We start from the raw sequence: 21,920 nt of genomic DNA on the forward strand, positions 1-21,920 counted from the left end.
TGTAGTGTTTGGTAGTTACTCATGACCAACTCTAAAACACACTGTGAACATTTTAAAAATACATCAGCAGTTTTGGGACTCTAAACACTGTAAATAATGTTATTTATGAACGTGGTGGTTTGATTTAAAATCTCTTGGTTTTAATTGCAGTATTTTCAACTGGGATCATATTTTGAAATGTAGCATTTTGCTTTGAATGGGAAGCTTTCCATCCACATTCACTATATTGAACCCAAATTCAAAGATAAGAAATAGTGATATTAGACAAAATATATTACTTTTTTTTAGCCAGGAAAAAAGATCTCATAGATAGCATTCACTAAGCTTAACGTCTTTGAAAATGAAATAAAAGACTGCTTTGCTATGAAGGTCATGATTAACCTTAAGTAAGACTTTCTATTGGTGGGAGGCTGTTGCTACCATCGTTGGTTCTGCAGAGCAGTCCTGGGTCTCCAGCGTGGCCGATGTGAGCGAACAGGGGCTTGTGCCGAGGCCCCGGGACCCTTGTAGCGGCCGGCGCGGCCCGCAGGCAGGGCGCGGTGGGCATGCCCGGCCCGTGCCCCTGGCGCGCCGCCCGGCGGGAGCTCCGGCCCGGAGACTGCGTTTCCCGGCGGCCCCCGCGAGCGCCTGCGCAGCTGCGGCTGGGCGAGCGAATCCTCCCGTGCCCGGCGCGGCGCTGGGGTCGGCCCGACACCGCGCGCGAGGAGCGGGGCCGCTCAACAGCGCCGAGAGCCCGGGGAAAACCTCCGCTGCCCCGGCGCTCCTCCCGTAGCCGTGCGGCGTCTCCAGCCACAGAGACCGGGCTACCTGCTCCCGGCTCGGGTGAGTGGGAGGGCGGGCCCGGGTCCGGCGGGGTGGGGCGAGGGCCGGACGGTGACGCGCGGTGCCGGAGGCTGCGGCGCTGTGAGGGGCTGAGGGCGGTCGGCGCCGCGGCTCGCGCCGCTCCCTCAGCGGGGTGCGCTCGCGCCGCCATCTCCACCGCCGGCAGGAGGGGGCGCTGCCGCCGCGCCGCCGCCTCCCATTGGCTGGCGGGCGGCGCGCGCATGCCCGAGCCCGGCGCGTGGCGGCGGCCGTCGGGCGCGGAGGGGAAGGGGCGGAGCCAGGGGTGCAAATGGCAGCGGGGAGCCTGGCCCGGCCCGGTGGTGGCCAGGAGGAGATCGCCGCCTAACTCACCCACCCTTGTCACGTGCTGTGGTGTATTTACACAGTAAGTATTGCTTGGTGTTACCTACATAACAATGTGATATGTGCACCAGAAGTATTTTACATAGTATGAGGTCATGGTTGTTAGGTAGTTCTTTTGGGCTACGTGTGTGTCCCCCCAGTTTGAGGGCTGTCGGGGTGATATAAAATTTCCATAGCCAAACTGAATTTTACTTTTATATCTTTCATTTTAAAGAAAGCAAGCAAGCAGCACTGGGTGGCCAGGGAGTCATCGCTCCACTAATGGCGCACACCACTTACAAGTTCAGCAAAGTATATATATATACCATTTTTAAGCCTACAGAGCATTTTCCAGTGTGCTTGTGTTAGTCTGAATCAGCAAATATCAGTAAGCTGGGATTAGCAACTTCATCTTTCTTGGTGGTCCTTGGCTTCCTGTCCTTCTTGTGGTCGTCTGGAGGGAGGCCTTTCACCAGTGTTTGCTAAATAATTTTAGTCTGGTATAAGTGCATCAAGCTTTTTATTATACATAAGCATTTAGTTACTTTGTTGCAATATCCCTTAGCTGTACCACAACTTTCTCTATTTTATTCTAAGCATCAGTTGTTTGGCTACCCCATTTCTTTACTATACTTCTTCTATTTTCTTGTTTTATGCTTTATTTGGGTATTTGGTCAGAAAGTTTCAAAATCATTCTTTGTAGTTATCCCAGGGAATGTGTCCGCATTCGCCACAGCAGATACAAGCATTTGCTGATTCCATTGCCAATTGACACGAATCACAAAAACATTTTTTGGGAGGGGCTCTTTGATGAAGACTTCCAAGGTCGTCTTCGCACCTGAACTTTGTCTTTGGAGCATGTGCAGTTATGGTGTTCTTCGGTCTGTCTGGTCCTAAATTCTTTGTTTTGTGTCCAATTGGCTTTACATTTGCCCATTTTTCATTAGTACTTTAGTTGTTTATCTTTAAAGCTATCTGTCTCTATATTCATCGTTAAACAACTAGTTAACCATACACTAGCCATTAAATTGTGTAAAAAATTGTTTGTATTAGCTTATATAGATATGAAAAGCTATGATTTGGGTTATATTGATATTGGATTATGTTGCTGTCTTGTAATTCAAGCTATTTATATAGGCATCACCGTTTTCAAAATATCCAGTCTAACCCTGGCCTCTGTCAGTGTGAAGCCCTTCCCCCACATCCTGCCTCTCCAGGCCCTTGTTCAAGTTCTCTGTCTAGGTCTTTTGTAGGCTACCTCCAGGTTCTGGAAGGCCACAGTTTGGTCATTTGAGGCCTTCTTTTCTCCAGGCTGACCAATCCCAATGACAGAATTACAAGGTTGGAAGAGACCTTCAAGATCAGAGATTCTAACTCATGACCTAATACATCAACTAAACCGTGGCACCGAGTGCCACATCCAATCTCTCTTTAAACACATCTGGGGTAGTGATTCCACCAACTTGCCAGGCAGATCATTCCAGTATTTTATCACCCTTTCCATAAAAAACTTTTCCTAATATCCAACTTATATTTCCCTTGATGCAGCTTAAGACTGTTCTCCCCTTCTGTCACTGCTGACTGGAGAAAGAGACCAACCCCACCTGACTACTGCCAGCTTTCAGGGAGCTGTAGAGTGATGAGCTCGCCTCTAAATCTCCTTTTCTCCAGGCTGAGCATCCCCAGCTCCCTCAGTGGTTCCTCACAGGGTTTGTGTTCCCAGCCCCTCTCCAGCCTCGTTGCCTCCTCTGGATGTGCTCGAGCGTCTCAACTTCATCATCCTTCCCAAACTGAGGGCCCAGAGCTGGACACAGCACTCGAGCTGTGCCCTCACCAGTGCCCAGTGCAGGGGCAGAATGACCTGCATCAAGCTCCTGCTGGCCACACGATTCCTGACACAGGCCAGGGTGCCATTGGCCTTCTTGGCCACCAGGGCACAGAGCTGGCTCATGTTCAGCCACTGTTGACCCGTAACCCCACATCCCTTTCTGCCTGGGCACTGTCCAGCCACACCGCCTCAGCCCAGAGCATTGCAGGGGTTATTGTGGTCAAAATGCAGGACTCGGCACTTGGATTTATTAAACTTCATATTACTGGACTCTGCCCATCCATCCAGCCTGTTCAGATCCCCTTGCAGAGCCCTCCCATTCTCCAACAGACGGACACGCGCTCCCAGCTTGGTGTCATCTGCAAATTTACTGGTGGTGGACTCAATCCCCTCATCCAGATCATCAGTGAAGATATTAAACAGGACTGGCCCCAGCACAGAGCCCTGAGGGACACCCCTGGTGAGTGGCCCCAGCTGGGTGCAGCACCGCTCACCAGCACTCTCTGGCCCGGCCATGCAGCCAGTTCTGAACCCAGCAGAGAGTGCTCCTGTCCCAGCTGTGGGCTGCAGCTTTTCCAGGGAATGCTGTGGGAGACAGTGTCAAAGGCCTTGTTGAAGTCGGAGTGCACAGCATCCACAGCCTTTCCTGCATCCGCCAGGTAGGTCACCTGGTCATAGAGACCAGGTTGATCAAACATGACCTACCCCTCCTAAACCCCTGCTGGCTGGGTCTGATATCCTAGCCATCCTGAAAGTGCTGCATGATGCTGCTCAATATGATACTCGAATTGTTCCAGTACCTTACCAGGTATTGAAATCAGACTAACTGGCCTATAATTACCAGAATCTTCCTTCTCATCCTGTTTGTAAATGGGTGTCATGTTGGCCAGCTTGCAGTCATTTGGAACCTCACCAGTGAGCCAGGACTGTTGGGGAATGATGGAGAGCAGCTTTGCAAACTCGTCTGCCGGCACCCCCATCACCCTGGGGTGGATCCCATCTGGGCCCATAGATTTATGAACATCTAAGTGGCTCAGCAGTTCTCTGACAGCCTCCTCCTGGATAACGGGGACCATTCTGCTCCCTAATACCATCTACCAACCCAGGAGGACAGTTGTCCTGAGGATGAGCCGTCCATTTGCCCACTAAAAACTGAGGCAAGCAAGGCATTGAGCACCTCTGCTTTCTCCTTTTTGGTTACTAAGTTCCCTCCTGCATCCAGTAGAGAACAAAGGTTGGTCTTACCCTTTATTTCGCTATTAATATATATGTAAAATATATTTTTTCAGACTTAAAAGAGTTCCATCCATCTAATCATCTTAGTGGGGAGTAGATGAATAAGGACTTCACAATTAAAATTGTAAAGCAGGTATATTATTATCAGGTGGGACACGGGGGGGGGTGGTATTTCCTCCATACATGCGTACCTGGTGAGGCAGGTTTCAGGTTTAAATACACATTCATCCCCCAAGCCCACACCTCCCTGCCCACCCATTCTCTGCCCACTCTGCCTCTTTGCACTTTATATTATAATTAGTGTTCTGTGGTGCCATGCCCCCTTGGGGTCTTGGGCAGGAGTCTTCTTGATGAAAGAAAATCTTCTTCCTTGTTGTTCGCTGCTTGACTTCTTCTTCTGCACAAGCACAGTGGAAGTTTGGCTTTCTCCCAGGTCAGTTTGTCCTGGCCAAAACCAGGAGCCAGGTCCTGGCTGGTTTGGGTTGTGCTTTATAGGTTTCAACAATACCTGAGTCTTGCTTTACTCAGAGAAGCCTGTTAGCCTGGTGTTAAAGAGAGGTTGGCATATAATTGTACATCTGTATGGACATATAACCTTATTAACTTCTCTTGGCTTCACAACAATATTGTCAATCACAAAATATTTTTGGTATCACCTATTGTGTTGCCAGTTTTTTGTTTGCAGTCTTCTTTTACCAAAGGTTTGGTATGTGGGGTGCTTGAGAGAAACATCTGCATGGTGACTGTTTCATGAGTGCAGCTGCCCCCTCTTAGCTAATCATGTAGCTGAGTTGTCAGTGTACAAGTCTTTCAGTCAGTATCTCACAATAAAGAACAGCTTTTAGATTCCTTTTGTAAATAGATCTTATATTTTTTTCTGCTTGTTTAACTTCAACTCTGCATTTAAGATAACAGAATCTAATAAAACATTTTAAAGGAAACAGTAACTAAACTAATGAAACAGACTTGTAATTCTGTTATGTAAATTAGATGGCATAAAAGTTTGTCTCCCAAGCAGCCTAGTATAGGGGACCCTAGGGACAACTGAGGTACCACTACTGGTAACCTTTTTTCTTATCCATGAGGACATTAAACTTTTTCGTAGAAATTTGATTGAAGCTCATGCTCCTCTGAAAAGATTGTGTATTTGTAATTTTATGACACACTCTCAAACTCTGGCTTGTTGAGTTGACTTTATTTCTGGTCCCTGGACTTTTTTTTCTGGGTGAAGAGAGCCTCGTAATAGGATTGACCAGTATTCTTTCTTTAATGGAAAGAAGAACACATGTAATTAATTCCATGTAAATCAGTGTTGTGGTTCATTTGGTTCAATGTAATAATAAGAACAAGGGAGAGAGCTGCAGAGGGAATGAAGTGACCAAGTGGAGGGGGCTGATTACTGCTGAAGAGTGGTGGGATGATTGGTTTCCCAGTCAGTGCCCTGATGTGTGCTGTGGTAGACAGCAGTATGCCAGTAAGGACACAGGGCGCTTGACTGCACGAAGTCACAGTGCAAAGGTGCCCGCTTTGGACACCAGCTGTAAACTGACCAGATGATTTTTTTCCCAAAGGTGATGGAATGTGATTGGGTGCTTAGTGTTGGATTAGCTCTTTGTGAGAGCCCCAGAAAAATTTAAAAAGTTTTGTGTTTAAATATGAGTCTTTGTTTGCTCTTCGTGACCGTTGCAGTATAGAAATACAAAGTAATGGCTTGCACTGGTCAGGACAGCAAATTCTGTCTCTGAAAAATGTGTCAGCACCAATGCTGTTACAATTAAAAAAGTACCAGTAGAGTTTAGATTAAATTAATTCACTTTTCAAATATTCTCTGTGTTGTTGGATACACAGAACTGAGGTAATTCTTAGTGAAGCTGGTCGTCATGTTGACTAAGTAAATAAAATTACACTGGTAAAGACAGGAATTATCAGAGAGTTAGGTGTGCTGTGATTAATATTTCATTTTGTTTACATGATTCCGGTATAATTTATGAATGCCTAGGTGCTGCAGTAGGACACTTCAAATAGCAGCTGCGGAATTGTATTTTACTCTTTTAATTGTTCTTAATAGTATCAGAGGTCATGTCGGCTGACTAAAAACTCATGGTGCTCACTACCATAAAATTACCTAGAAGAAAATTGAATTAGTTATCCTTGGTTTTGGGAAGGTCTCAGCTGTGTGATGAACTCTCCCCCCTGCCTCATCCTCCTCTACCACAATGCTGCTGATTTCTTGTGACTCGATGCTAAATCAGTGCTGTTGGATGTGCTGGAACTGCACAATGCCCGTTCTGTAAGAAGAACTGGCACACAGCCAGCCTGGCTGTGCCAACTTGTACCAGTTCACTGAGTGGTCAGGTATGACTCTGGGATCGCCAGCCACCAGGAACCACAAAGAGACCCCCAGGACAGGAAAATGCATGCGTAAAGGGTAGAAAAAATATGTTAATGATTTGGGGAAAATTATTACCATATGTATGTTTATTCTAGGAAAATCAATGAATATCTATATAAAATATAGTAGGCAAACAGGAGGTTTTCTGTCATTAGCATGCACAATATTTCAGAGGCAATAACCCTCGCACCTGCCCTGCCCACTAGGAGCCAGCAGCACCCCTGGTGGCCGTGCCCAGAACTGCACCAAAGGGGACGGTGCCCTTCTCTGTGCAGCGGGACAAGGCTGGGGCTGGGATTGAGCAGCTGCTGCTGCTGTTTGCTTGCCTTGTATGGCATACTAGTATGGAATTGTTACTCCTTTTCCCATATGTTTGCCTGAAAACCTCTTAATTTTAGAGTTATAATTGTTTGGATGGAATGGGGCTCATACTCTCCATTCCAAGGGAGGTTCCCACTTTCCTTGGCAGACATGTGTCTTTCAAACTGAGACACATATACACAAATAAATATATATGTATAGTTTTTTATTTATATGTATGTATGTATATATATATATATATATATATATATATATATATACACATATACATATATATATACACACACTGATCTTTTACTGTTGTTTCACTGTAATGTGCCCCAGGGGGTCTGTTAACATGAACCTCGTTTACCCTGCCTTCAGAGGTGAGTTTTAACATTTGGTCTTTAGTTTTGTCCTTCTAAAAGGAAAATCCAGGAATATTTTTAGTGCTGTATTGTTGTTGTCTTCACCTTAGGGGTGTGTTGGTTCTAACAGAGATAGTTTTTAGTCGCTGGTATAGAACCCTGGTTTTGATTTCTGCTGGAAACAGTGATGATTACTCAAGGATGTTTTCATTACCTCTGAGCAGTGTTTGTACAGAGCCAAGGCTTTTTCTGTTTTTCACCCCACCGGTGAGGAGGCTGGGGGTGCACAAGGAGTTGGGGAGGATACAGCCGGGACAGCTGACCCCAGGGCCATCCCAGAGGGTATGGTGTCATGCTCAGCATGCAGAGCAGGGGGAAGAAGGGAGGGGTAGACATTCAGAGTGATGCCATTTTGCTTTTCCAAGTCACTGTTAGATGACATGGAGTCCTGGTGTCTTGGTTCAAGACATTTTTGGGAGATAGACACTCTAAATGAGTTACCTTCCCTTAGTTTCAACCGATCCCTTTTTACCAATAAGGAGAAAATGAATAAGTGGAAAAACTACAGTTTACTAATAAGGAACAGGCAAAAAAAATAACAGTAAATAATCACTAACTACAAAGTTGTTAAATCTCACCAACTCGTAGGGAACAAAGAGACACCCAAAATGGTAGAAATATCTTTTCCAAGATGGCACCTGCCACAGGTGGCCACGTGTAGAGAGGCAAAGGGAAAATGGTATCTGACCCTCCCCCAAAGAAGGTGGCCTTCACAGGTGGCTGTGTGATCTGGGAGGCAAAGATAAAGGGTGGTGGCAAACCCTCCAGAGAAGGTGAGAGCTTACAGAGCAGTTCTAGTGGCAGATAAGAATTGCTGGGGTTTGTGAGATCAGTGCTACTGCTCACTGAACCTGCTGGACTCTGCCAGTGTTGGTGCTGCTGCCTCAGATCCCTGCTCCAATGGCAGGGGGAGAACTGACTCTCCACACTGACAAGCAGTGCCCGACCCTGGATCAGCTCAGGCTTCTTGCTGCTGACAAGATATTGCAAAATTCTCTCCAAAAGGGTTTCTGATTGCTCAGTGCATTTTATCTGAATTGCTACTGTTGCAAGCAAAGAAAAACTCTAGAGAAACAGCCCCCTCATAAGCAGAGCCCCCACCTTGAGCAAATGGTACCAGCAAGAGAGTTCTTTACCTGAGCCAGAAACCACGAGGCCAGAGTGTGCTTTGCTTCACTGTTCAGACTTTAATGCCCAGCCAGCCCCCAGCCCTGTTTCGGACTGTGGCATCAGACATTAAAGTGACAATTTTGGGCACAGATGGATATGTAATACAGTAACGTTTTGGGTTACCTATGACATCTAGGGATGGCTGAACACCTGCCTGAGCAACTAGCTGTCTGGGACTAAGTTGGATCACAGGCAGGGATGTATTTTGCAAGTCTTTACTTGTGCAAAGGCACATCTTGGCGAAGTTAAACCAAAGAATTAATAGATAGTTTTTAACTATATTAACTGATCTGGAAGTTTTAAGATTATTAGATAGTGGTATTGAAAGGGTTAAAATCGTAACCTCATGTTTTCTCCACAATCATACGTGAAGAACTACAACCCAGCTTGTGGGGTATACCTTGTCTCCTTCTCTCTTCTGAGTTTGGTACCAGAACATCTGATCTGGATTGCTGAGATTTGGAGAAGGTCCTCTTTATTCTCCTCCCTGAGTTTCTTCTGATTCTCCTGTATCTTATCTTCCAATTTCTATGGACCTTTTTGTACAGCTGCAATTCTTGCATGTGTTGGGCCGTGTACAGCATCTGCATATACTCGGAGCTTCTTCTTGCCGTATCAAGCACGGTCTGCTCCCTGTCATCCCATTTCATTATTGCTAAAGCAGAAGCATATTGGTGTGGACCAAGTCGCCCAAGTTTTCGCCACATCAAAGATGTACAGGTTATCAAGTCTAGATTCATAGTTGTTTGGTCATCTGAGAAGACAATCTCTGCCACTGCTATTTCTCTGAAGCGTTGAATCCCTTGGTCTATGGTCTTCCACTGGGTTTGCTGCATATAGAGATCGTCTGCACACAGGTATCTTTGTGCCACGCCTCCCAGGACCCGTGCCCAGAGGCTGTGAGGGTTAGCCCCCCCTCATCATTCCTTGGTCAATAACCGGCTCATGTGACAGGGATCCCAAATGTCTCACTTCAGTACCATCTATTGTAGCCTTGCCTGCAGCGTCCCAAAGACGGATTAACCAACTAGCTAGAGATTCATCAGGTCATTGAGTGTAATCCTTTCTTAGGCCGCGAAGGTCATTCAGGGAAAAGGATTCAATAGTGAATTCTGATTTTGTGTGAGTTGTTGGAGGTTTGAGGGTTCTTCCCTCAGATCATCATTGTCCACTTGTTGACTGGTTTTGTTTTTGCGCTTCTTTCCCGCAGCAGCAGCTGCTAGTGGCTTAGGTTCGCTGCTCAGTTTAGCTGCTGGCTTAGGCCCACCTTCTGGTTTAGCTAAACCTGGGGTGTTGGCTGCAGCCTGAGTGACTGGGGTAGCTGCTGATTTATCTCCCTGCCCCCCTGCCTCTGTCTGCTGCCCTACAGGATCTAGCAATGTGTGATAAGCATAGGCCAGGGCCCAGCTTATTGCAATAACCTTTTTCTCATTAGAGTCATCATTGCAGTATTCTTTCAGGTATTTCCCCACCTCAGCTGGGTTCTGTATTTGTTCACATGGAAAGTCCCAGGCTCAAGGGTCAGAGAATTCCTTCAGGATTTGGCCCATATCCTCCCATTCTCCATGCCACTCAGGATTTTCCATGCCTGGGTCTACTCCTGGGTCAGGGGTTTCATCAGCTCCTCTGGACATTTCAGCCCTCATTCTAGACTACCTGCAGACCATACTGAGGAAGCTTACCAGATAAAATACCAGGAAAGTGGTCTCTTTAATATTCAGGGGAAAGTGAACATTCTCAAATAGTGACGTAGCCGATTCAAAGGAGAAGAAGGAAAGGAAAGGCTGAAAAGCCTCATCCCCTGCTCCTCCTCTAACAAACTGTGTGCAATTACTAATAAAGCCCCAAAACATGCTACTGGAACTGGGACGCAGGGTAGGCTGAAGAAATCATAAACCATATATATCTGGAACAAACTCCAGTACCTTTCTAAACTTCATATAAATCATTGTCACCATGCCAAGCAAAATAGCTGTTCTAATCTGTGCCTCTCTACTGTAAAAACTGTAAAAACTGTAAAAACTGTTCCTAACTGTGTTAGGAACAATACTGGAGTAATCTCCAGATAAGAAAATAAATCTAGGGGCCAGAAAGGTATTAAAAACTCAAAAAAGCCGGGGGACCAGAGATGCATGAAGGCCTCCACCCAGATTCATTATTAATTCAAGCAATATGGCTACTGACTGCTTTATTCCCGTACAGAATAAGTGCAATCAGTACAGGGTTTTTCCACTTTCTCGAGCCGCACGTTGGGCGCCAAAAAATGAGTTTGTTTTGGTTTTGGGTAAATTTGCGAAGAAGCTCCAAATCAGTCCCTTCAGAAAGCAGACTCAAGCCCCCTCCCACTTCAGAGAAAAGTGGGAAAAACTGTTTATTTAACAAGCAAAGTATTCACAAGCAAATAAAATTAATAATATTAAACAGTAAAACCTCTCGCTGTTCTGGAGAGATGGCAGATTTGCAAAGTCCTTGTCATGGGAGATAGCTCAGCTTGCTCAGTCTCTCATCGGTCCCTCCAGTGCTGGAAAATGCCGTGTCCTGTCCCTGGTGGGCCACAGGTGTGAGCTCCCGGTGTTCTTCTGGGTTTTCAGTCCAGAGCAGGTTTGAACAGTTCCAAGAAAAAGAAAAGCCACTATCAGCAATGAAGAGAGAGAGACAGGGACTCGGTGTGATGGTCAAAGAATCTGAATTTATTGTGGGATACAAATGCTTTTATGAAGGATTTTATGATAGCAAGTAATATTTTACTACCAGGATTGGATTAATCATGACATAAACAAACTTAGGCATTTTACATCGTCTCTTGCTTGCAGAAGTCTGATGTAATTTTCTTTTTGTGGTAAGTTAGTCTGATTGAATCTTGCAATGTTGATTTAATCCTCAGAGGTCTGTTTGCTATTGCCAAGGCATCCTGTTGTCAAATCTCTTATGCTAATCAGGTCCAAAGTCCATCATCTGTCTTGTGTCTCAATATCCCAATAAGCCACAGTCCAGGGAACTTCACTGCCTCAGCTAGCTAAAAAAAAAACAAAACAACTAACTAACTAGCCGGAAGGCTGCTAGATGTGTTTTGAGTTTGCGTTGTTTATAATTTGGGCTTTTGGGGTTTTTTCCCCTCTCATCCAATTTGTAGCCTGAAGTGCTCTAAGCCCTAGAAGCAGCACAGTGCCTTTTTTTCCCCTAAGTCAGCACATTATCACATTCAATGTGCTGTCCTGGCTTATCTACATATGTAATAGGATAATGTCACCTTTGAAAACTTGAGCTATATTGTGTGGCTAGGTTCTACAGGAGCAGCAAGCTGTCTCATCAACCTGTGAAATGTCTTGTTTACCTGGTACGTCTCATCTGTTGAGGTGATTTTTCTAGACTTGCATGTGGAGCTGTTACAGCTAAATTACCTACCAGTTCTCCTTCCAGGCATGTCAGGTTATTGCTCTAGATATGTGTAAACCTAAGAAGTTGCAACACTCCAATAGAAAAATGTGCTCTTAGAAGCTGCTGAAACTTCATTCTCATAGATCAGTCTTGTATAAACAGTTCTACCAATAGAAACATAAACAAATTTTGATTATTACTTAAGTTTTAAATAAGTTGAAAATTTCCTGTATGACCTACAGAAAGAAGGGGTGCTCAAATGGAGTAATTAATTTTAGTGCCTTAGTTGAGACTACTCAGCTTTGAGTTAATCCTAAAACTGAAAAATATGCAAATAAGAATGTCACATTCTGGTTATTGATACTGCAGTCTTGAGGATGTGATTTTGGGGCAGGATGGTGATTGTTTTGAGCTAGGCTATCATAGTTGTAAGGGAAGGTTGTTCTCATACCTGTATCATAATTACAATTTGCCATTTGTGTGTTAATGCCAGTGTTTGTCGCTGTGTTTATTTAGACATGCTAAGAAAGGAAAATCAATGTAAATTCAGCTAATCAATTAAAATGCATGTTTCTGGGCACAGATGGTTTGTGGCCAGATCATGATACAACATTTTATCTTATGTTTAGCTCCAGTTTTGGATGAAACAGCAGGAAGCATGAAAGAAGAGCAAGCACTTTCTCCTTTTAATTTACCTATTTGTTTGTTTGCTTGTGTGTGATGGGCTGTGTTCTGTGGGATTTTGAATTTATTTTTTTCTTTGCTTGCATAAGAGGGGTTTTCATTTTTTTTGCACTGTTGTATGTATCTGAAAAGGTTTTTTCCTTTCATTTTACAGGAGGAAAATGGCTCAAACTCTTGCACCAGCAACATCCATCCATGATGAGGAATCCTTGGAAAGCAGAATGGTGGTTACATTCCTCATGTCAGGACTTGAGTCAATGGTTAGTAGAGAAGTTAAGTTTCTGCATCATAAATGTGTCTTGATATTTGCAAGATTACATCAGTATATTGCTTCCCACTGGGCAGCAGAGAAGGTGGATTGTTGTATTTGTGATGTGTGTTGTCCAACCAGCTGTAATTCTGTCTTTGCTTGCGATAAATCATGCTATCAGTAATCTTGTTTCTTGTTGTGGTGTGGTTGTTTTAAAAATTATTTTGTCAAATAAATGGAAATATTTGTTGATTGCTTAGGTACAGAGTGGTTGAAAGGCAAGAGGTATATTCTGGTCTTTGACGTATGTAGTGTAGAGTGAATAAATGGTTTTGAGGCTAATGCCTTGTCTTCAGCTGCTGTACCAACTCAACAAAACTTGTTCAGAAAATACATCTTTTTGTTTATATCATATATTTTGTTTATATCATATCAGGCATATTATCTGTGTGTGGCGGGGCTTACGGTTGGCTGGGGCTGTGAGTGGAAATGTCTGTTCCATTTCCTTGAAATTGAGGCACTGTCCAAGATTTGTTTTTTTAAAATTGGGGTTTTTAAATGATAAGCAAGAATTTTCTTTTTAGCAATGAAATTTTGAGTGGTATAGTTATAAGACAATATATTGTAAGTCTTTTATCCCATTGGTTCTTAAAGTCTTTGTGTCACTTTTTCCTCCCATGCTGCAGCTGTTGGTGTTTTTCTAGGTTGTAGCAAACTCTGATTTAGTTCCTAGGAGAGACTGACTTTCTGTGATCACTACTTGGTCATCTCACCAGTTTTCTTGGGATCCTTGTTCTCTCCATAGGCTTCCTGCCTTAATTCTTGTCAGAAATTTCTCCTGGCAGAATAAATGTAGGTGTTTGCAGGGATGGTGCAATCCTTCCATTCAGGGGCCATTCACCTGAGGCTGGGCCCTGCAGACAGGGCAGACTACAGGGAGCCATCCTGCTTGCAGGCACACCTTTCTGAACACAAGATGGTGTGTGAGGAGTGTGCTGTGAATATACAGAACTTCTGTATGCTTTGTTGAAAGTTGGAGTAAGACACTTAGTATGATTAACATGGAAGTGTTAAATTAAAATGGATTAATGTCATAAATAATTTTAATTAAAAACAATACAATCTCTGAGTCTATACAAGGCCTTAATTTTGCTAATGAATCTAAGATTTCTGATGTAAAGCATTCCAGGTGTGTAAATTGTGCTTTGCCATTGGCTGATGTTATGTTGCTCACAGTACCTTCTGAAGGGTGGGTGCTGGCAGCAGTGTAGTAATTGTTTTACATGATATCACATACATATTTATTAACTATATCTTAATTATGATAATAAAAGCTTTTTCTTTTTCTTTTTATAGTGTAAAGAACTTTCCAAATCCAAGGCAGAAATTGCCTGTATTGGTGTATATGCAAGAAATGTTTTTGTTATTGGAACTGAGAGAGGAAAGGCCTTTGTCAACTCTAGGGAAGATTTTAAGACGGATTTTATTGAATACTGTAAGTTTCAATGTTTTATTTTTGTATGTCACAAGCTGCTTAACGTATATTGCATAATATTTAATAATTTTGGGAGCAAAATTCTGTGTATCATGGCTTTGTGCTATAATTATGTTGACTAGTGCAAATCAAGCTGTAAAATGAGCAGTAACAGTGGTGTTGTTTGTAGTGTTATTTCTACAATGGCTGGAAATGTTCATGTTTTCTTAGATAATATGAAAACTAGTACAGTAAGAAGTATTAGACAGTCCACCCTTATAATACATCCTACATTTCCTAGTGTGTGTTAATTTTTCTTTGTATCCTCTCCTCCAAACGTTTCTTCTACTCAGGAAGACTGAGGAGAGCACTGAACAGGTAGAGAAGCACTTCTGTCAACTCAGGTGGTCCTGGTTCTTGAGATCAGTTCATGCCTTACTAAGGCAGATGCACAGTTTTGACAAGATAGTATTTTTTCATGTAGCTATTTTATATCACTTTTATTTAGTAGACAGCAGTACGCATCTGTACCATAATGACCTAAAATTACATCTGCATTACTTCTCTAGTGCTTTAAGTACATCTAGGGTGTGGTTTTTGTTTAATTTCATTTTTACAGTAAAACAGTGGAACTTTTGTGTTCAAAAAACTTGATTCATTCATACGGGACAGTATTTTTAGGGATAAGTTTCAAAGATTCAGTGGTGATTTAGGGGAGCATTGATGCACTCATTTAGGAAAGTGTTGGTGGTGGACACTGCATAATAAATAACAAAATTATTTGCCTAGGGAAAGAGAGAAGATGGAGGTCAAAGGTAGGGTATGATAGAAGAATCAGTCTGAGGAGGAGTTAAAAAAACTGTCAAGTTGTTGTCAAATTAAAAACAGCTTGGAAAGCAGCTGCGTTTAGTCTGTAACAGAAAGACGTACTCCCAAAATGCTTTGGCTGCTACATAAAATTGTCTTGGAGTCTCTGTCTCAAGGTCAGTTGTTTGTGGTAGGTATCTCAGTTTGAAAAAGACAGGAGTCTGCTAAGGAAGGCAGGAGCCTCCCTTGAAATGGAAAATGTTAACCCCCTCCCTCCAAATTATTCTAACTTTGAAATTAGGGGCTCTCGGCAAAGGAATGGGAATAGGAATAACAGTTCTTTACTAGGAAAATTAAAATACAAATGCAATAGTACAAACAAAAAACCCAACCCTGACAGAGTCAGAACAGGAGCTGACACCCTGTCAGTGTCTCAGTCCCATCATGGCACAGTCCCATTCCATGGTGGCTGCAGCCCTTCTGCAGTGCCAGCTGTGGTTCTGCTGGAGCAGGGATCCTGCAGAAGGGAGGAGTTTTCATCTGAAGCTCCAGGGCTGCTGGAGATGGGCCTGCTCTTCCTCTGGGAATGCAGGGCAGAAGAAGGCTGCTCCTCTGGGAATGCAGTGGGCAAAGGCTGTTGTGGTGCTGCCAGGGTCAGATTGTATCCAGGTAGGAATGCTTGGCTCCTGCCCTGGGCAGAGCATTTCCCCATGGGATGATGGAATTTAATCAGCCATGCAGGGACACTCAGTGGCTCATTAACAGAAAATATCTCCCTGGAGGGAGGATTGGTTATGGGAGAGATAAAGAAAACTGCCCAATGAACAGACCATAACTGCCCCACCTCTAATAGATGGCAGTGGAATACAGATCCCTACCCACATCTTGCAGCCTAAGACAGTAGGGCTCTGGCTTCTTTTTTTTTTTTTGTCCTACTGGCATGGACAGTGACTTTCTGTGCGCATAATTACTCCAAGGAGAGTCACCACAGTGTTGGGTTGTAACAGATCACTGATCTCAAAATCTAGAATTGTAACCCGATTGAGGAATCAAGTATAAGATGAATCTATTTCTTTTATTTTAATTGTTTACAGGGACAATCTTCGTATACTGTTGTTTGTGAAAACTGCTATCTGCGTACTGAGGAGGGAATTCAGTTTTTCACCTGATTGCTTTTTTTGTTTTGTTTTTATTGCTTAAAGGACTTCCCTGACATCCTAGGTACTATGTTTTATTGCCAGTACAGTGGTATCATGGGCCCTGGTATACCAGGGACTTTGTGTACTGGACACATCTATTAGTAGGGAATCTGAAGTTATGGGAATTTGCTGTTTGATCTCCTGGCTAGATCTCTGTTTCAGGTTTTGTACTGTGGGAAGCACTGACTTCTCATGCATGCTTGTATTTGGCTGTATGAGATGTGGTTTCTATAGACGCATGCCTGTGTTTAAATCCTACATCAGTTTTGATAATCCTCACCTTTTGCTTTATTCCAGTTACAAGATACTCATTCTTGGGCTATGTTTTTGTACTGTCAGGCTGATAGGATTAAAGAATAATAATTTTGAAAACAGTGTTTCCATTGTGATTCTTGCAGAGCATTATGGTGTTTGTTGCATGTGAACAAGGTCAACTATTGTCAGTCACTGCTTTCATGGTTTCACTAAATGCACATCTCCCATGCTTTCAGGCGAGTCTTGATGCTGGAAATAGTTTTCTTTTGTCCCTGAGAATGATGTTGATAATTTCCGAAAACATTACTTCAGAACAACAATTTTTAGGAATAATAGCATTACATATTCCTGATGATGCTGATTCCATCACTGCCTTTGGCAGCTTTGAAGTCTTGATGAAGTTTATAGTGTAATATCTTTTACTCTCAAGTGTAGAGCTGTGGGGGCAACAGTTCCTTTCTCCTTGTACCTTGTTTCTTCAGTTCAGTATGAAAGTGAGCAATAGGCAGTGGTAGTTGAGATTTTAATAGATGTGTTATAAGAATCCAGGAAGGACACAGTTCTTTGTATATTTAACAAGTGAGACTTGAGTACTTCTTGTTACTTTAGGACAAATAAAGGCTTCTAAGAAATTCTTACCTTGCTATTAGAATTAAACCTTTAAAAATGCATCTGTGATGTCAGTCCCTGGAACACATGGTGCTGACAATATTGAGAATTATTTCTCCACTTGTGGGTGTCTTCATATTTCTTAAAATATGGAAACAGAAGTGTAGTTACTAAGCACACCTCTGGTTATGTCTGAGTCTGTGCAAGCCAGCACATATCTTCAGTCTTTATTTCCACATTTTTCACAGTTCCTTTGTATAATTTGAGTAGTGTGTGAAGTGTTTTCAGAATTCAGGCTTCAAACCTGCTGCTTTTTTAAATTAATGAGTATAATTTAGTGGGCTAAACTGATGAAATGTTTTTATGAGGTTTCTGAAGAAAGTAGCATGTACACTTTTTAGCGGTATAGAACTGTTAAAAATAATAGTGGTTCAATGAAAGCAGCACTGGAGTTTGGTTTCCTGTGGCTTTCATTCATGATGACTTTGACCCACATGGGTTCCCTAACACCTTGCTGCGGAGCAAGGAGGAGCCCTGCCCAAAGCTCATTTGGGTGCCACCTTGTCACCTTAATGAGTTAGGAATTAATAATAACAATATTTTAAAAAAATTTAATATGGTTGTGTAGTAAGTGTTGAAAAACTAGTCAACAGGCATTAATTATTTAAAACTGAGTCAGATAATGGATTCTTCTGAACTCTGCTTAATGAAGATAGCTGTGAGCCCTATGTCATGGTGAAATAGACTGTTTCAATCAGTGTAGAACTGCATGTTCTTGTATCCAGAACATGTGACTTGGGTAACCTGCAGTGTCAGATGTTCTAGGCCTGTGTAAATTTGTATCATATATAGGAAGAGCATGTTCTTCAAGCACCTGCTCATATTGAGCTTATGGACAACTGTAGATACTTCTGCACTGTAAGCAGTCAAGATCATATACATCTTGCTTTAACAGTACCTCTTTGTTTTAGTTGCTGTCCCCTGCTAAAGTGTACTGTGTGGTCCTCAGCTTCTCTTGCGAGGAGGCAAGATAAAGTGCCTCTGGATTGTCATCTCTGGATTGCTTTGGAGTTGTGAGTTATCAGCTGTCCTGAGCAGGGCACTTACTTCTGGGGTATCTGAAGAATGCTGTTCTCTTCGGTGTTCATCTTTGTCATGGTGGCAGTTTCCCTTGGGCTCTGAGGAATTCATTCTCATGTGAATGTGAGCTGGAGATAGTTTATAAGACATCCAAAGAAACCCCAAAACCCAGAGGATGCCTTCTTTTCTCCTGGTTGTATTTGCCTGTCAGAAGGGAGCTTTCAGAAGAGCTTCCTGACTCAGAAGCACCTTTTTGGTCACCTGTTCTGGACTTTGAAAGATATTTACCCAGCACCATATGTTCCATCCCATCTGCCAAGGAGACAGTTCTTCTCCAAGAATCCCAGTTGCTTCTGCTAGCATTTCCACTGGTACTGGCTGTTCCACCATTAGTATGTAGGTTGCAGGGAAGTTTAATCCTGCTAGTTCTGCAACTTCTGACAGCTCTCCCAGTCATGCTGCTTTTTCCTTTGGTGGTGCCAGAGCTTTGGGCTCATTTGCCTGAGACGGGGCCATCTTGCACCTGTAGGTAGTTCATCTTGGATAGGTCCTTTATTTTTGGAGCCTTCATTTTTCTTCTGATGGCCTTGGGTTTCCACACTGATCTTAACAATGCATCTGGTATGGGCTTGAGTTTGACTTCAAGTCCTGCTAGACATTTTGGGCCAGGGTCTTTCACTCTTCTTACCTGTACCTCCATGTCCACCCAGCCACAGGTTGTGAGAACTTCTTGTAGTTTCAGGAATGCTCAGAATCTGAGTGTTCTTAATGTAAGAACACAGCCATTCCTGCTGCTCAGGAAGAATTCATGGAATGCAGTTCTCCACAGATTTTGTGGGAAAGATTGCTCAGCTTTGGCTACTCAGTTTGTTTTTTTGGTATGTGGATTACTGTTTCCTCTTGGATGTATTCCATCATCTGCAGACAAGTAAAATGATTCTTCTCATAAACTAGGCTACTGTGGACCTGCTTGAAGATCTGCAGCTAGGCTTCTGTCTCATTGATTCCTTCTGAGTAACTTGTACAGCTAAGTTGCTTGGCTTGATTGCCACAAACCTTTAATGTTCTGTCTCTGCCTAGTCAGCTAAGGGGTATGAAGTTAACAGCTGGTTTAAAAGCCTGTGGGGAAAGTTCAGTCCCATTTCCTTGGAAACCACACATCTTGTTCCTCAGAGTTAAAAACAAACAGAAAATTACTGTAGGTAGTCAGTATTTTTGAAATTCCATGCTTCCTAAATTCTGCTTCAGGTGATTTGCTTTTTGTGTGGTTCAAGTGATCCTTTGATGATTACAAAATGACTTTTCTTTAATTCGAGGAAATTCTCAAATTTCATGAACTGTAAAGCTGGATGGCCTTAAAAAGCTCACAGATTAATTGAGTGAATGACATTATAACCAAAGCAAAATGCTTTTAGCTGTGCATCCATTTACTTTCCCTCTTTCATTGCAGTAATTTTCCTTAAGTACAAATAATGAAATACATGTATATGAGTGGTGTCACAAGATTGTTGTTGCTCTTAAGTTGCCTCTCAGAGTGCCTGCACTGGGGCTCAGATTCATATTCTTAAAATTGCTTCCTGTTTTTCTCTCCCTGAGGGATTGAAAGACGCCAGATTGAAAACCTTCTGGTATTTTAAGATGCCTTAACTGCCATGGGACTGACAGTTCTTTTGCTAGAGGAGTCCTGAGCTTATCAGCTTCAGATACCAAATTGTGCCAGCTGTTCTCTATTGAGCATCTCATCTTCAAGTCTTTTTTTGAGGAAGTTTCAGTTAAGTAGATTGTTTTTCTGCTAAAGCCTAATTTCTTTGTTTCTTATTCTTTGGTGAGATGAGGACAGTGCTGGATTTGTTGCTTAGAATGGGGACAGCTGGGAGATTTCTTTTGCAGCTATGTGGTGTGCTGGACTGTCAGACCTGGAGGGAAGGATATTCTGAAGAACCCCAAAACACCTAGACAGTGAAGAAAAATAAGAGACACTTAAGCATATATTGATTCTCATTGCAAAATGAGGGTTGTTGGGAGTTGTGTAGTTGTAGTCCTGCTGAATCCAGAAGAGTAGTGAAACTAATTCCACAGGATGTTCATAACTGTGTAGAATGCTGTTCTTTTACCATATAACGATTCCTCCCCCTTGGTGAGCCATAAATACAGCCCCTTCATCCCTCTTCTGCACCAGATCTTGTTGCATATGTCCTAGACATCCCCTCCCAGATGTAGCCCGAATCCTGCTCGGGGTTCCAGTAATTGTGGCAAGGGCTGTGGAAGAGTCTGTGAGGTTGTGTGGCCTCCAAGGGTTCATGTGTCCATTGGTAGGGCCAGGAGGAGTGAATGCCTGCTAGGTTTGATCAGTTCTGCAGGGCTGTTACAAATCTTGCTGCATTTGAAACTTAATCTTGTCTGTGAGTCTTGATTAAAATCAGCCAACGATTGTGGGAGGAATTAGGGAGGCAGATGCATAATGTGATCTTAAGAAAATGCATCAAAATCATGTAATAAAAAAAAAAACATAAGGGTTTGTCTTCTAGTTAAGAAAGAAAATTTCTCCACCTTTCTGTCTGCTTTTCATTTTCACATGAAGAGGGCAGTGTTGTCATCTTAATTTTGGTTCTTTTATTATTTTTAAAAATTGTGGGTATGCTTTCTGAAGCTGCTGGCAGTAAAGGCATTTTCAGTGAATCAGTTTCTTACATAGGAAAAACACCCACTCAAAAAACTACATTAGATGTAGCTGTAAATGGAAGCTGATATCCCAAATCCACAGGCACATCTTAAATGCTGTCGTTGATTAAGCACCTGTGTTACAGGTATATAACAATATCCCAGTTTTGCATTATTTTTCATGTTCTGATAGGCCCTGTCATACTGCAGAGAATGCAAAAATTTCAGGCCTGAAGAGCTGGCAAGCTAAATGTCACGTGGAGGTGGGTTTCCAGGGCATGAAGCAGACGTGCAGATGATGTGCAGAGGAAGGATGAGATTCTCTTTGAAATGAGGATATGAGTTTTTAAGATGATAATTGCGGTTTTACTAGAAGCATTGCTGCTTCAGCTCATTTCACAGCCCATTTGTAATCAGTTGTCCAAACTGATGTTTGTTTTCTTGTGTCAGTGTAGAATTCTGATGCCAGCAGTCCTGGTGATGCACATCGCAGTGTTTCAGGCTTACTGCTGTGCTGGCTCGTGGTGAAGTCATGACACAGCTTCAGCACTGATCATGCTCTTGCACAAAGGAACACAGATCTCCCTTGCCTTTCCTTCAAGGTAGGCAAGCATATCTCTGTTGTTTGCCTCTGGTTTTGCTGGATCATTCTCAGTAAATCTTAGCAAGAATTGAATTATGAGAAAAGAAGGCTACCACCCAAAGCCATCACTTCTGTTTGCTTTTTAATACTGGAAGTGTTCTTACTTCCTCACTCCTTTTGCAGTGAATTTTGCTCAGAGACTAGAACAAGATGTAGGGCTGAAATCTTCTCTGTTTTGTGTGATGATGTCTTGTTTGTAGCTCCTCTTATTCAGCAGTAGGAGGTGTGTACTTAAAATATCCTTTGAAAGAGATGAGCTGGCAAAAGTCAGATCCTTTCTGTAAAATGTTCTGTGAAGCACATACAGAATAAATAAACCAGGACATAATAGAACTGCTGCACAGGATGTCATGCACAGCACT

General features: G+C 42.9%; 1 protein-coding gene across 11 annotated transcripts in view; it reads left to right on the forward strand.

Moving 5' to 3' along the window:
- Nucleotides 1–607: 607 nt before the first annotated feature.
- Nucleotides 608–21,920, forward strand: part of GTF2I (general transcription factor IIi) — an 81,898-nt gene continuing 60,585 nt past the window's right edge. For 4 of the 11 annotated variants that reach the window (XM_038157779.1, XM_038157780.1, XM_038157787.1 and 1 more), the window contains exons 1-3: nucleotides 852–1,207; nucleotides 12,735–12,840; nucleotides 14,187–14,325. In XM_038157779.1, the coding sequence (XP_038013707.1) occupies nucleotides 1,044–1,207; nucleotides 12,735–12,840; nucleotides 14,187–14,325 (409 nt within the window). In that variant the 5' untranslated portion in view covers nucleotides 852–1,043. Of the gene's footprint in view, nucleotides 823–851; nucleotides 1,208–12,734; nucleotides 12,841–14,186; nucleotides 14,326–21,920 lie in introns of those variants that run through there. The other 7 variants (XR_005259411.1, XM_038157777.1, XM_038157785.1 and 4 more) reach the window with 4 other exon arrangements.

Source organism: Motacilla alba, chromosome 19 (assembly GCF_015832195.1).
Source record: "Motacilla alba alba isolate MOTALB_02 chromosome 19, Motacilla_alba_V1.0_pri, whole genome shotgun sequence".
NCBI lineage: Eukaryota > Metazoa > Chordata > Aves > Passeriformes > Motacillidae > Motacilla > Motacilla alba.